This window comes from Vanessa tameamea, chromosome 30 (assembly GCF_037043105.1).
Source record: "Vanessa tameamea isolate UH-Manoa-2023 chromosome 30, ilVanTame1 primary haplotype, whole genome shotgun sequence".
Classification (NCBI taxonomy): Eukaryota; Metazoa; Arthropoda; class Insecta; order Lepidoptera; family Nymphalidae; genus Vanessa; species Vanessa tameamea.
Genome location: NC_087338.1, coordinates 3,431,471 through 3,447,505, shown reverse-complemented (window position 1 = coordinate 3,447,505; position 16,035 = coordinate 3,431,471). Strand labels below are relative to the sequence as shown.

Sequence of the window (16,035 nt, the reverse complement as noted above, 5' to 3'; positions counted from 1 at the left end):
TAGCTTGTATAGATCCCACTGCTGGTCTTAGACCTCCTCTCCTCTCCTCTTAAGGAGATGGTTTTGAGCTAATAAGCAGATGTCCTTATGATATTTTACTACACACCCGAGCACGAGATCAATTATAGAGAAATTGAAGCTCATATAAATTGTGATTCACGAATTTGAAACGCAATTTCTTGATAAGAAGACGTTGCCTATTTAGGCAAGCGACAGACGAATTATTATTATTTTCTAATTACTTTACAATTAATTGCAGCTTTCATATTGATTCATGCTTGACGATGGAAAACATCGGAAGAATTCAGAAAAGCTGCGTCAAATAGAATTATGCGTTCCGATATTGATGCATTTCTCAAGCTGTGGATGTAAACAATTAAAATTTTATTGAGTTGTTTGTTTACTTGAAATTGTTCAGTTGAAATACTTTTAATATTGATAATATTAATTTAAAAAAGAAAACTGAAAAATACTCAATTCTGTTGTCTCGCCTCCGTTTTGTAAAATTACTTTTATAATATAATCATTTAAAATATTTTCATTTTAAATCACTATCAAGTGATAGTGATTTAAAATGACGAATATTTCTTCAAATACCTGTACTTCCGTAGATTCATTTCACCAGATCTCGTTTTTGTCATACAAGTCTTCAAATACTTCGCAAAAGCACGCTCTGAAAGGAGACCGGATTGTTACACCTTTTCAATATTTGTTTAGAAAAAGCTACAATTACAGGCACCTAGGCTATTCCAGGTAATTATGTTATCAACACATTGATAAGAAATAGCATCTCACACTGCCAGTTCTATGGGAAAAGGATTACTTATCAAAAGGCGCAGAGTGCAAATAAAAAATTGTTCAATAATAGTCTAGGAATATTGAAAGTTTTTTCTGGCTGGTTAGGTTAGATTAGGTTGTTTTCTCAAAGAAATTGAGAAATAACCCTGGGAAAAATGGGCTTTGAAAATGAACATTTATGAAGTTGTCAACAGTTATTTACAATAAGAAATATATATTAATATATAATTAAAATAGCACAGGATGGAAATAAAATGGAAGGATGAAAGAAGAAGGAAAATGCAGAAATATTTTAGACGATAGTTTAGACTAACACTTAAAAAAATATAAAGAGCCTATGTTTTGTAAAATTTTGTTTTGATTGCCTAATGATAAGTGATCTTGGACAAAGCCCTACAACTAAGATAAGTACCAAGTACCACATCAATAAAATATAATCTACCGTTCTCTTCAGCTATAAATGTCCTTGGATCAGGTAAAAATGGAGGCTCAGCCATATTCAAATTGTCAAGTTCATCCTTCTCCTTTTCATTTTTTGTGTACCTGAAAACATACAAAATTACAGTCATTTCATCCGTCCACCTATGTAGTAAGATATATACTATGAAATATATAACAGCAATGTGTACTCAGAAGAATTTGTTTGTTTATCAATTCCTATCAATTTTTCTCCAATTTTCTCCGTCTAATAAAGGGTCATTTCGATGACACATTTGTAAGTCTAGATATAAATTATGATGAAATAAAAGGGAAGAACGCTCAAATTATCCCTAACTTATCAGTATTTAATATGAGAAAAAATTACTGAGGGTCTCATTTTTTTTCTGTTGAATTCAGAGCATAACTTCTTTTTGGTATTCCGAACTGATTATGGTAGTGACATCCAATCCAATTTAATTCTATCAATCAGATTTGACGATTTTTGATGTAAAGTCATCCGTCAGCTTCTCAGTATCCCGTGCGATTATGAGAAACCCAACTATTAGCTAAATAATTTAAAAGGACGGTTGTTGCCAACCGACGGTAGAGTCTATGGGGTGATTGCCAGCTATGACGCCTGATGCGACTCTAATGCCTTATTAGTCACTACTGGTAATTTTATAATTAGCAGAGTGGACTGAGCAAACGATCCTATACAGCCTTTTCTAGGAGTTGGAAGAGAGAACTTAGCTCCTTTCGATATTTAAATTATCATATTCTGGAGATAGGTAGAACGGGATTTCCTAAGGACCGAATCTGAACTGCTTACTTGTCTACCAATTCCCAAAGGCTTGCAAAAATCTTTAGGAGTAGGCATATAAAAAATATCATTAACTTACGGATTTGCCTTTAAAAACGCTTCAACCTCCTTAATTTTATCGCGTATCTCCTTGTAGAATTTCGTACGTATTTCGTCTTGTTCTTTCTTTAGCTTATATGTTGCTATATGTTCTTTTAAGTTGAATATGAAGAGATCTATGTAAAATTAATATTCATTACATAATATATAAATAAAAACATAATCAGCCTGTAAATTTCCCACTGCTGGGCTAAGGCCTCCTCTCCCGTTGAGGAGAAGGTATGGAGCATATTCCACCACGCTGCTTCAATGCGGGTTGGTGGAATACACATGTGGCAGAATTTCGTTAAAATTAGACACATGCAGGTTTCCTCACGATGTTTTCCTTCACCGCCGAGCACGAGATGAATTATAAACACAAATTAAGCACATGAAAATTCAGTGGTGCCTGCCTGGGTTTGAACCCGAAATCATCGGTTAAGATGCACGCGTTCTAACCACTGGGCCATCTCGGCTCTATTCATTAATAAACTAAAATAATTTAGATAATAGTATTCATGTATGTTTTAGGAATATTTTCCTAAAGAATGTAACGAAAGGAACAAAGCCCTTCTCCCTTTTTTGAGAACAAAGTTTTCCTACGATGTTTTCTTCACCGCCGAGCACGAAATTAGCTTACCTGAGGCCTTGGCGTTTGAAATCGTATCGTTGGTTAAGATTCCCTTCCCTTTAAGGCGTTGATCTTTCTTAGTAACTATAGAGTTAAGAATCACGTTAACCATCCTGTTATCGGTGGGACTTAATCTTCTGATAGTACATAAGACTATAGGCGTAATTGACCACATACCACTAAGGCAACCAGTTATGTGAGTTAATGATATTAAAAAATAATTTGGCGAACGAGCAAATGGGCCACCTAATGGTAAGTGGTCTCCATCGCCCCTAAACAATGGTACTGTACACTTGTTCACTCACCCTTCAAACCGGAATACAAAACTACTGAGTACTGCTGTTTAGCGGTAGAATATCTGATGAGTGGGTGGTACCTACCCAGACGGGCTTGCTCAAAGTGATTTTGGACAAGAATCTAAAATATTCAACCCCAAGCGTAAGGTCAAATACTCCGTGGCTAGTTTCAAATTTAAAATATTGACCCCTTGTAATAACAAGTATGCGATGGAAAAAAATACATTGTTTTGATTATGTATTTATGTCTGTAGTTGAATTGAAATTCAAATGAAGTACATTTAACCTTTTAAAAGATTACCTGCTGTTAAAAGTAACTAGTCGTGTTAATAAATACAATGTAAAAATATTTATCAATAGCTGATTTAAATAATTTAAAGGTCATCACTCAGTTCCTTTTAATTAATATAGGTAGATAGACCGGCCAAATGGTTATTTGTACTGTAATAAATATTAATCTTTCCTCCTTAATAGCTTGGGAACTAAGGTGTTAAGGTGTGTCTCTTGTGCCTGGATCACTCACCCTTCAAACCGGAATATATATATATATATATAGGCGGACAGGCAAATGTGCCAACTAATCGTAAGTGGTCTAGACCCCTTATAGGCATTGGTACAATGTATCGTGGACAAAAAAAAAGGTGTCCGAAAATACGGCGCTCGAGGAATACTGAGATAAACGGATGACGTCATGAATTTAAATAAATACAAATATCAGCTGAAAACCAGTTGTCAATTACATACCTTCATATCTGTTGGGCATGTCGCCAGCTAATGCGAAACTTCTAGAACTCTCGCTTAGCAAATCAATCATAGAGCGAGCTGCGCGTACGCATACGGATGATCCATCTATGATCTTTGGTAGTTTGACAGCTACCTTCATTGATGGGAAGGATAACTCGACTGGTTCCCTAAAATTAATGATGATATGGAGCGAAGATAATTCAGTGGACACAAAACATGGAGGTTCTTGTGTGGAGAAAGTAATACTGAGTTTCGTGTAAGTGGTCACCACCGCCCATAGACAATGGCGCTGTAAGAAATATTTACCATTCCTTACATCGCCAATGCGCTACCGACATTGGGAACTAAGATGTTATGTCCCTTGTGCATGTAGTTACACTGGCTCACATTTCAAACCGGAACACAACAATACTAAGTACTGTTGTTTGGAGGTAGAATGTCTGATGAGTGATGATGACCTACCCAGACGGGCTTGCACAAAGCCCTACCACCGAGTTTATTAATCTGTAGCATACGATAAAACGACAATTCTTACCCTTGACTTTTCTATAAAAGTGCCAAAAAAGTTAAAATTAAGATTTACAAATGCTGAGCAATGTTGCTTGTTGAAGACGATTTGAGCTTCCAACACTTCCTCCGTAAGGGATAATGGATGAGACAATATTTCATCTGATATGGCGGATTTATTACGACTTTTTATGTTATCGTGAAGCCCGGTATGAATTTTACGTATAAATTAGATTATTAAGAACATGCTAACTCAGTGGTTTAGCTAAAACTTATAAAGGTTAACCAATGGGCCATGAAATGTTCATAACCACCCTATGTTGATACACCATTTTGACAAGTGTATCCTATAACATTATTATAATGAATATCACATATGACAATCTCACATTTCACGAGTGTGAGAGAGATTCGAGTTTTTTCTTACAGAATACGTCTACAGTGAAAAGTTGCTCCTCAGATAATTTTTGGTAATAGTTTTGGTAGGTGATAATGACTTAGGTGCCATGGATAGACACATAATTAAAATGGATTATTATAGTCCCATTTAATATAACTTCAATGACATTCCGATATCACTTAAATGCATCTGCATAATCTTATCTCCGATTTCGGTTTCGATTCGATTTGAATTTCGATGCGCAGTTCTTTCCCCATCTTTTTAAAAATTAGATGTGTATCCAGTTATGATTAATATATCATCTGCTAAATACCTTTCTGGTTCAACGGGCTTAGGTTTCCTGGTGGGCAATGGAACAGCAACCCACAAATTGAGCCTCAGCCCATTAAACTCCCTATGATAGCAAGCCAGCTTAATAGAATCCCATTGGAAACGTTTTTCTAGGTCTCGGAGAACGTTGAACGATGCTAGTTGAATAGCATTCGACAGCTGTTCACGGAGGGCGATGCGAACCTGTGACATCATATTGGTAGAATTAACCATACATTTCGGTAGTTCTTGTAACATTTATATCAAAATCAAAATAAACTTCATTTAAGTAGGCCTTTGCAAGCACTTTTGAATCGTCATTTAACAAATTAATTTAAAGTAAAGCTACCACTGTTTCGGAATGTAGATTCTACCGAGAAGAACCGGCAAGTAGTTAATCTTTTTCAACATCTAAAAATACAGTCATGTTAGTTAAATATAATTATATATGTATGTAACATATCCTGCCTGGAAGTCAACAAGCATTTACTACACGCTTTTTTTTAATAAAAAAGAGTGGAATTATATCGTATTATAGTGTATCAACAAGACTATATAGAATCATCTATATAATATGCCTTCTATACCAATATAGAATCATCTATATCATCTATATACGAATGTATTTTTTACAAATGATTTGAATTTATGAAACGGCAAAGTTAAAAATGTCTGCGGAATTTTATTATACAAACGGATACCTTGCCCCAAGAATGATTTATTGACTTTGCGGAGTCGGAAACTTGACTTTATAAGCTTATCCTTACTTCTTGTGCACATACAATGATTATCCCTGATTTTATCGAAGTGATCAATGTTACTGCGTAAATTGATCCTGTGGAAACTTTTGGATGATGGAACAAAGCAAAAACTCAATATAAGATCGAAACTTGAATAAAGATTTTTTTTATAGCATAATCCTGTCCACGCAACGAGTTCCAAGGGAAATTACTTGAACCGTGTGAGCTTATAAGCCAAATATTTTTAATTAAACATGCCAGATTCGTTTTTGCTTATCTCTAGCTGCGTGTATCGACCAATGCGATGCGAGTACTTTGTTACCTAGGAGTTCGACTCATGGAATGAACAGTTAGTATTGTAATCACCTCATTGTAACTTTTCGCCTGAAGTGCTGTATACTGTCGCGAATTGGCAACAAATTCCTCCAGCATTTCCAGCATCTGAAATTGGATCAAATTTAATTTGATTTCGTGGCAAAATAATATAAAAAAACGAATTTCATTGAAATTCTGTAGGCATATATAATGGCTAGGTTATATGTTATCTATATATAAGGGCGCAGATACCGAGATTTTTATGTAGAAAAATTCTCAATAAAGTTCGGAGTCTAGTAGTTGGAGGCATTTAAAACACGGAGCCTCGGAAAGCATCTAAAGCCGTTGGCCATGCACCTGAACTCCTTTGGTCGTTTTGGATTTGCCTTGCCATCGTATTATGAGAGTGAGATTTCGAAGTAAAATGGAGCAAACAATTTTTTTATATACAATTTCGGTAGAATTTCAATTATCTGTATGTATGTTTTATATAAAGGTTTCATTCGTACCGGCAAAACTTCTTGACATCTTTTGTTGAGCTCATTATCATCACACGTCTCGTTTTCCCTCCACAGGTGTATATATGTATTCATCTGAGTCACCACACGAGGATCTGGGAGTCCATCACAGCGTAGGTATTGTTGCCACTACGATGAAAATAAAAAAAAGTTAAATCTTTTCGCAGAAAGCAGTCTCTTTTTGATCTAATATTTTGATCTTTGGCCCCTTTATTGATTGGCATTTTACTTTTAAAAAAAGTAGCGTAGCTTAAAAAAACAACAAAGAAAGAGAAATTTGTACGTACCTCAGATTCGAGTTGCTTTTTTCTATTATATTCAAATTTTTGCTTTTCAAATTCTGAAATAGAAATAGTATCCTAATTTATTAACAATTCAAATGTTATTAATATAAAATAGTGTATCGCAACATTTAAAGAAAACATTGTTTTAAAAGTTATGCTTAGCGACTAGGAGAAACTTCGGACCTAGACAAGTTACAATAAAAGCGATCTACGATTCAAACTCCAAGTCGGATTTCAATAGTTATTTGTTGATGCTTTTACTTAGACGTTAAATTATACTCTGTATATATTTACTTCAAGACATCGAGGAAAATTTGTATGAATGTATAATTTGATAAAACAAAATACTTGATTTAGTCAAGGTCCTGGTCTGTTTTTGAATAATCATTGAAACCATATTAAAAAATAGGCATTAAAAACATAGCCTCCTCATGTCTGACAATTGCATTTTCTTGCATTTATATAATTAAATTCTACATTACTGACCGACTATAAACTACAGCTCCGAAGTAGGCTTAAGGCTTATCACAATATTTTGTCCTTTTTAGGTATGAAATTAATTCTTACTTTGAAAAAGATTAACTGTCTTTGCCAGTATGTCTCTCCTGATATCTTGTTCTGCATTATCCTTTGCCATCAACTCAGCACGTTCACGAGCCAGGGTTGCTCTTTTCTCTTTAGCACCGGCCAGAATTGCTTGCCTGTTGGGGGACAAAGAAAATATATACACGATTTTGTGTAAACTAAGATAATAGATATTTGAATAGTTAGGAGGGTCTTTCACACTCATCACGATACCAATTTAAGAAGTTTTTGAGTTTGATGTACTGCCATGGAAGAAGTAAGTATGACGCTGTACTTATTACCTCCAAATTTTCTTTATTTTTCATAAAGAGGTACAATTTTTATTGGACGACAAAAAATGGAGTAGGGAAATTCTAAAATAAAAATTACGTTGGCCAAAACAATCTATCTCCCATTTTTCATTCATTGACCCAATGCAACCATACTGCAATGTTTTAAAAATTAGTGATTCAATAGACTTCAATTTGAATTGTCTATAAAACTTATAACAAAGCCTTTGCAACCTATTAGAAATGAATTGGCTTGTATTGCTAAAATATATTTAACAAGGGATACATTAGCCCGAAATCAGAAAGTACTCAAATAGGTACATTTCAGATTTTGTGAAATCACATATACTACAGACAAACAAATGTATTGATTTTAGCGGATTATAGACTACGATTTGGTGATACTGACGTAGGCAGACTATACTCTAAGACAGCATAGGCCATATACTTAGGACAAAAGAAAAACAATATGAGAATCATACGATGAACAATTGTCTACTCTATAATTCTGAAAACATAAAACAAGATTATGTGTAATCAAACGTACTATATTAAATAGCATTTTGTTTAGAAACATCTATACTTGTTAAAAGTTTGAAATAATTCTTTAAAACTAACTTTTCCGCTTCTTTTTCCGCTTTCCATTCTTCTATTCTCTGCTGCAGCCAAACTTCTCTTTCCTTTTTATTCATCTTTTTCCAGTTGTTTGGCTGTTTTTATTTAATATTTTTATTTAATGATCAACCTATTTTTAAATATTTGCCAATTATAACTGCACTTTTTAAAATGACAATTTTTATCAACGAATTTCTAAAAGTTGTCTGGTGTTTTAACATCGACCTGATAATACTTAGCTTTTACATGCTCTTAGTAGCTAAAAGGCCGTATATGATGAATTGCTCTTATCAAAATATCAATATTTCCATTCCTTTCCTATACTTGGTCAATTATAACAATCACTACCACTAAGGACCAAATTTTGGACTTTGGACGAATTCACACCATATAGTCACGATTTTGTATAATTTAATTTTAGAATATAAAAACCAAACGGAACTCCACACGTCCTGACATTCGAGTGGATTTTAAAAGACAATACGTTGTGGCTGATACGGTATGGATTACGAAGTCAAATAAGACGTAGATACAGACTGTATGTTGTTTTTTTATCATAGTAGACACGCAAAAACATAATACACGCAAGGGGTGATGTGTCACAAGCCTTTTACAAAGGAGCCGAGTAAAACTTAAATATTTTAATGGATTATGGGCAAAATTACGCGGAAGCTATTGATTAAATTTGGCATGAGCTGAACTGAACTCTTGTTACTCCTGTTGCGAAAAATTCACAAACAACTTATTGATTAATTTTTCGCAACTTAAACATTAAGTTAAGTCTACTTTATAAATATAATCATAAAAACTCTGATCAATTATGGATTCCTGAATTATTCGGGCATTATATTTCGTACCATCTCACCATATCATCATCCTTGACCATCAAGGGACACTAACTATCAACAGACAAATAAGAATCGTAACAAACACATCAGAAACCGATTGTCTGTGATTGATAAAATTTGTCCTTTGCTTTTAGAAACTTGTAATTTTATTATTGATTCAAACACATAGAATAATTTACCATGATGTTATGATCTAAGGGCTTTCAAATGTACATCAATATACGTAAATGTCAAGCATATATGACATTACGATCGATGCAAGGAATTCATATAGAATTGAACCTGCTGTAGGACGTAAAGATTCCATGTAATATATTTTATTGACACTAATAAAGGTTATCATAAGTTTCCGATTTCAATCCGAATCAGCTTCTTCGAATTACAATTGGATCGTTGTGTTAGTGGAATAGGAAAACAGCTGAACGCCAACGATCACGTTTCGATTCGATTGCGATAAAGTGAGTTTATAATTACTATGTATACAATGTATAAAAATCACTTCCAATAACTTACCTTTTCAAAGGCAGGTAATTCTTCTTTTTCTTTCTTGCCTTTCTTTCCTTTACCCCTCTTCTTTTCTCCAACCTGTTCTTCTTCTACTTTTGCAACTTGCTCTTCTATTTAAATAAACAATAAAAAAATAACAATTTATCTGTCCATATTTTCAGCTAAAGAATCAATTATTTAATATTACATTATTTCGATATATTGTATGGAATATTTTTATTTCCACGTGTATTAAATTCGGATCTAAAGTATTAAAATTAATTTTACCAAGCGGTAAAGAGTCTTCAGACCACTGGAAAGCCTCACTGCTTGTTTTCTTAACAACTTCAACAGTCTGTAAATTAAACAAAGTATTTTATATATTTTAAAACAATAGTCGTATTTTTATGATACAGGGTAACTAAGAATATAGGCTGGTGAAATTGTTTTCTCTGAAGCGTTGGACGAGTGAAATATTGATACTTAATCAGCTGAGTTACTTTATTCTGTTCAACAGTTACGTTCTAATGATTTCTATCTAAGAAAAACAGATTTGCTTGAACACCAATTGACAGTACATAAGTTCTGCGGAATTTGTTGTGCGAAAGTGGTTGGTGTCTTTCATTTTCTTGGCCTATTATGTATTTTTTTTTTTTATGTTATCGGTAGGCAGACGAGCAAATGGGCCACCTGATGGTAAGTGGTCACCACCGCCCATAGACAATGGCGCAGTAAGAAATATTAACCATTCCTTACATCACCAATGCGCCACCAACCTTGGGAACCAAGATGTTATTTCCCTTGTGCCTGTAGTTACACTGGCTCACTCACCCTTCAAACCGGAACACAACAATATTGAGTACTGCTGTTTGGCGGTAGAATATCTGATGAGTGGGTGGTACCTACCCAGACGGGCATGCACAAAGCCCTGCCACCAAGTAATTAGACTACTATTCTACCAAAGCTTACATGCTAAGTGATAAAGCGATAGCAAGTTGTCAACAATGATCAAAACAATATAAATGATAATTGATAGCTTAATATGAAAATTAACCTTTGAAAATGACGATTTAAAACTTCCAATAAGAGGGTTCAATAAACTTTGCTTTGTTTTAGATTTTTTTTTTTCGGTTTATTCAACTTTGTGAAATTTGTACAGTTGAATTAACTGTTGTAAATACAGAAATTGTTAACGATTTATGTAGAAACGTAATTGATAGAGGTCAAAGATATCTAAATTTGATAAAAAATTACTTGGTAGTGTGGCTTTGTGCAAGTCCGTCTGGGTAGGTACCCATTACATCACATTAAGAGCCTGTAAATTTCCACTTCTGGGCTAAGGCCTCCTCTCCCTCTGAGGAGAAGGTATGGAGTATATTCCACCACGCTGCTCCAAAGCGGGTTGGTGGAATACACATGTGGCAGAATTTCGTTGAAATTGGCCACATGCTGGTTTCTTTACGATGTTTTCCTTCGCCGCCGAGCACGAGATGAATTATAAACACAAATTAAGCATATGAAAATTCAGTGGTGCCTGACTGGGTTTGAACCCGCAATAATCGGTTAAGATGCACGCGTTCTAACCACTGGGCCATCTCGGCTCTGGTAGGTACCCACTCATCAGATATTCTACCGCCAAACAGCAATACTTAGCATTATTGTTTTCCGCTGTGGAGGTTAGTAAGCCAGTGTCCATATTAGCATGAGGGACGGAACATCTTAGTTTCCAAGTTGCTGGCGCATTGGCGATGAGAGGAATGGTTAATATTACAGCGCCAATGGGCGGTGATGGCCACTTACCATCAGATACACCATTTGCTCGTCCTCCTACCTACACCATGAACATATATATATATATATATACTTTGCTTTTACTAGTACGAACCTCTTCAACTTTTTTCTTCCCCTTTTTCTTTTTGGTTTTTGGTTCTGTGGAAAAAGTAGAAATACATTTAAAACAGATGAGAGATGATGGCGATGATGAACTGATCTCAGTTGTGATGCTGCCTGGCAATATAACGAATTTAATAACAATTGTAAATAATATTATATAGCAACGGCACGGATAGCCCGTCTCTGGATAAATAATAATACATAAAGAACAGAATATACCAAAATCAGACAAAACAGAACAAAACAACCAATATCGAAACTATTATCATACTCTTTATTGAAGGAGGAAAGATGGACGAGCAATCAGACCTGATGGAACATAAATTCATGGATTCTTCCGCTGTTCTATTGCCAATCATCATATTTCTTCAGCTACTATATGGCAAGGTACTATTCATCAAAGAATATGTGAAACAAAATACATTTTGTTCAATTGTTATGTTCTTGTGCCAAGCTTATTTTTTACAGGACACTGAATTCTTGTCTTATTTCTGTACATGTTTGTAGGCTGCTATAGGTATAAATCAGCAGTGCGATTATCTGAGCAGCTGTAAGAAATCACTTCGTATCCTACTCGTTAAATGTTGTCAAGCGACTTACAGTGATACGTAATTCTAATACGTGTTTCCTATAAATTTTATAACTATTCTACTCAATGTCGTATATCACATGCTGGTATTTTAAGCTAGTTGTCTGTGGTGAGTTTCGAGTTTCTTGTTACAGAATAGCCTAACTGGTAGAAATTTGGTGTGGGACCCTTATCTAACTAGCTACGTCACTGATCACACAGTCCCTTCACACCGAAAATTAGCAATAGATATTTCGGTTTTGGAATAATGTCGTAATTTAATACCGATATGACGTCATACGTTATGACATCGATAGGGGTTTTTATTCACGACACTAGAGTAGGGGATAAAATGTCACAGAAGAAAAAATAACATCGTTATAAATTATACGAAATAATTTCCCTCTAATTTATTATCTCGTGACATAATCAAGTTTACAATTATTTAAATATATTTACAAAAACACAAAATGAAATGGTGTCTGATATGACAAAGCGATCAAAATATAAAAAAGGTTTTATCTTACCTCAAGTATGTTAAGGAGTAATTTGTATGCGACTTGGTTATTTTTTTATTACTAACGTTGGTTGGGAGACATGGTTGTTATTGGAATCAAGATTATTGATTAAACAGAGAACACTCCGATGTTACCGTGACCATGGATAGTAGGCTATAAAAATGTTCCGTTAGTTTCATTGTCGCATGTTTGTAAACTTTAGAAAAAACTAACGATTCGTAAATCAAAATTGATCTATGTTGACTACAATAAAAAAAGTGAAGTTAGAGCCTGCAAATACCTCTTTTTTAAATATATCATTTAGGTAGGCGGATGTGCACATGATCCACCTGATGGTAAGCGGTCACCACCGCCCATGGACAATGGCGCTGTGATAAATATTTATCATTCCTTACATTCCTCATTTATCATCACTGCTGGGGTAAGGAAAGTTCGCCATTTTTAAGGAGACGATGTGAAGCTTCCACGAAATTTTCATCCGACACATGAACAAAAAAAATGGAAGTATGTCATGACTTTGCATGACATTCGTTTCTATGATTATTAATAAATCTTAGCCCGAATTAGAAAATAATAATGAAACGACCGTAGAGTATTATAAATTCTAAATAGAGCATTCAACAGGCATTTATTAAAACTCGGTCTCGTTCCGGCCAAAACAATCTAGGATTCAGCCTTGCGGCTGTGGTTATAAAATGCCCAAAAGAATTTAAACACTATTGCGTAGTAAATAGAATCCAATTTTGTACGAAATCTTTCGTGTCTTGTAATGCCAATTGTCCAACATGTATGTTATATATAAGTTCGATGACTTTTATGAAAATTGAAATTAACCTTCGACGACAGGGGGTAAGGATTCAAAGGACGCGCTGGTGTACGAAGTATCGGTGTATTGAACTTCTTCTGGCTCTGGTTCGAGGTCAGTGGTAGCCAACAGAACCTCATCTTGGATGTCAGCCTCTGAAACAATAGTATACATTTTTAAATGTATTGGAAAACAAACAGTTGAGTTTCGCTTGTTTTCCGAAATAGTAGGGTACTTTTTCGATATTGAATAAGGATTTTATATTAGCATTACTAAATGCTACGGTTATTTTTTTTGTATATGTAATATCTGTTTAGCACTCCTTGGGGGGTACGGCCGGTCTCTTATACTCTCCACTATCTCTCAGCCGCTGCTCTTGACTCTCTTGTGACTTCGTGGCGAACATATTACATATATTTTTGCTATATTTTATAATAAGAACTCTATATATAAGGTTAAAGACATTTATTTTCTCAAAAGATAAATATTTATATTTATATCATTCCATATTTATTAATTGGTTTTCTTGAAGTATAAATTATTAAAATAAACATCAATTACAATTTTTCTATCAAGGTGTCGTAATCACGGTCACGAAATGTACATTTATTAAACACTAGTTAAATATTATTAAGAAATATTATACACTAAAAAAAAAAAAAAAACTAGTGTATAATTTTATCCCCCAAGTAATATTAAGTGAGCCACTGCAACTACAGTCTCAAGAAACATGACATTTTAGTTCCGAAGAATGGTCTCCCATCGAAGATGTGACGCATGACTAATACTTCTAACAGTGTCAATGACAACATACGTACGAATTGAATAAAGAAAAATATTAATAAACTATAAATATTTTCATTTAAAAATGGAATACCTGGTGGTTCGTTTTTCTCATCCTGAAACAATAAATAATATTAACGGTTGCACAGCACTCCTCAGTACCTCCTCAACCTCGTGTCAGTTGAGTGCATAGAGTCAAAAACTCTTCTATGGGGCTATACGGTTTTACAACAAAACTCCATAAAGCGTACAAAGGACCTCTATTGTAATGTGCAAAAGGTTATTATAAAATTAGTAAGTAGTTGACTTTGGGAATATAAGGGTCGTCTCCTGGCTATTTCTTTATCGTGAAGGTTAAGTGAGCTGGTGTAAATATAGGGTCATAGCATCTTAGATGATCATTCGTGCAGTACCAGTAAGTTACAATGTATATGGCCGGTGTTTGCTTCCAGGTACGTTAACATGAGCACAGCACAAATAATAATTACCAGTACTGTAATTATTTGGTTTCGCGTCACCATTCGCAATGAGGCTGGATTTTTATGACTTATTTTTGATTTAGAAACAACGTAACATGGTACAGTTAAAATATAGACTTAATACTAATATTATAAAAGCGAAAGTAACTCTGTCTATTTGTCTGTTGCTCTTTTACTGCCAAGCTACTCAACTGATTGTATGTGAAGCAAGCTTGAATCCCAAGACAGGACATAGGCTTCTTTTTAAGGACACCAGACGACAAACATCAAAACGTGATCGAAGTTGAGGAACACAACTAGTCAAATATATATGTAGATATATTGTACATTAAACAAATACTATATCTAGATGTTATAGATATATAAACACATACACTATATGTTAACTAATATAGTATATGTTATGTATATAAATATCTTGACGAACTTACCTTTTTATTTTTATCTTTCTTGGCCATGATTTTTTTTGTATATCTTATTTATAAAGATAAATTATAAATAAAAATATTTATCGAGTATATTGTTAGAAATGTCCATGTAAAGTAATTACTTCAAAGTTTGACGTTTGTCAATATAAAATACGTTTTATTAAGTTTCTATAAATCATTTAAGAACTCCTTTCCACGATTTTTTTTATTAAATAGATAATCAAACCTGTGCCGGAAGTAGAGGTTATAAAGTTACTTTATTTATTTATTTAAAGCAGTGACCGAAAATAAAAATAAAAACTTTATTGAAAAATTGAGGATTGTTTTGAAAGATACATCTATAAATGAATGTTCATTTATTGTACGAACGAATAAACTGGTTATTTGTCAATATTAAAACAATAATTATCGGTCATAAACTTAAAAATGCGAGATAGAAAAGATAACCAGGTTTATTAGTTTTTATAAATTAGAAGAAAAAAAAATAGATTTTAAATTATTCTTGTTTTTAAATAAATTTTTTAAGTTGCATTTTTGACTTATTTTGAAAAAATCTAAAAAACGTGATAACTCAAAAATGGTTCGCTTTTGCATCATGCATATGTTATATTTATGGTTAAAATTATCGCAAATAATCACCCCTATTACCTCCTAACGGGAATACGTCGGATTACCAATAACCCTGTATATATATAATAAAGGGATCATGTAGGGCCCCTATGTAAGTACCTCAGGGATTTATTCTTGGTCCATTTCTCTTCCTCATATACATAAATGAATGAACATTGCTGTTTAGTAATAAACTGCGTTGTTTGCTGATGATAACTTTTTATATTTTATATTAAAATATAAGTCTTGATTGTCGCTTGTCATTATATATATGTTTGTGAAAACAAAA

At 33.8% G+C, this 16,035-nt stretch overlaps 1 protein-coding gene across 1 annotated transcript in view; it reads right to left on the bottom strand.

The window, feature by feature from the left end:
* LOC113391687 (dynein axonemal intermediate chain 7-like) overlaps positions 1 to 15,167 on the bottom strand; it is a 37,554-nt gene extending 22,387 nt beyond the window's left edge. Inside the window, exons 1-16 of the mRNA XM_064219948.1 lie at positions 15,141 to 15,167; positions 14,325 to 14,346; positions 13,477 to 13,602; positions 11,549 to 11,592; positions 9,952 to 10,018; positions 9,691 to 9,794; positions 8,333 to 8,424; positions 7,428 to 7,561; positions 6,864 to 6,916; positions 6,568 to 6,705; positions 6,110 to 6,184; positions 5,008 to 5,207; positions 3,788 to 3,954; positions 2,118 to 2,253; positions 1,241 to 1,341; positions 598 to 673 (exon numbers count right to left, since the gene is read on the bottom strand). Coding sequence (XP_064076018.1) covers positions 598 to 673; positions 1,241 to 1,341; positions 2,118 to 2,253; positions 3,788 to 3,954; positions 5,008 to 5,207; positions 6,110 to 6,184; positions 6,568 to 6,705; positions 6,864 to 6,916; positions 7,428 to 7,561; positions 8,333 to 8,424; positions 9,691 to 9,794; positions 9,952 to 10,018; positions 11,549 to 11,592; positions 13,477 to 13,602; positions 14,325 to 14,346; positions 15,141 to 15,167 — 1,562 coding nt within the window. The remainder of the gene's footprint in view (positions 1 to 597; positions 674 to 1,240; positions 1,342 to 2,117; positions 2,254 to 3,787; positions 3,955 to 5,007; positions 5,208 to 6,109; positions 6,185 to 6,567; positions 6,706 to 6,863; positions 6,917 to 7,427; positions 7,562 to 8,332; positions 8,425 to 9,690; positions 9,795 to 9,951; positions 10,019 to 11,548; positions 11,593 to 13,476; positions 13,603 to 14,324; positions 14,347 to 15,140) is intronic.
* Between the last annotated feature and the right edge of the window lie 868 nt (positions 15,168 to 16,035).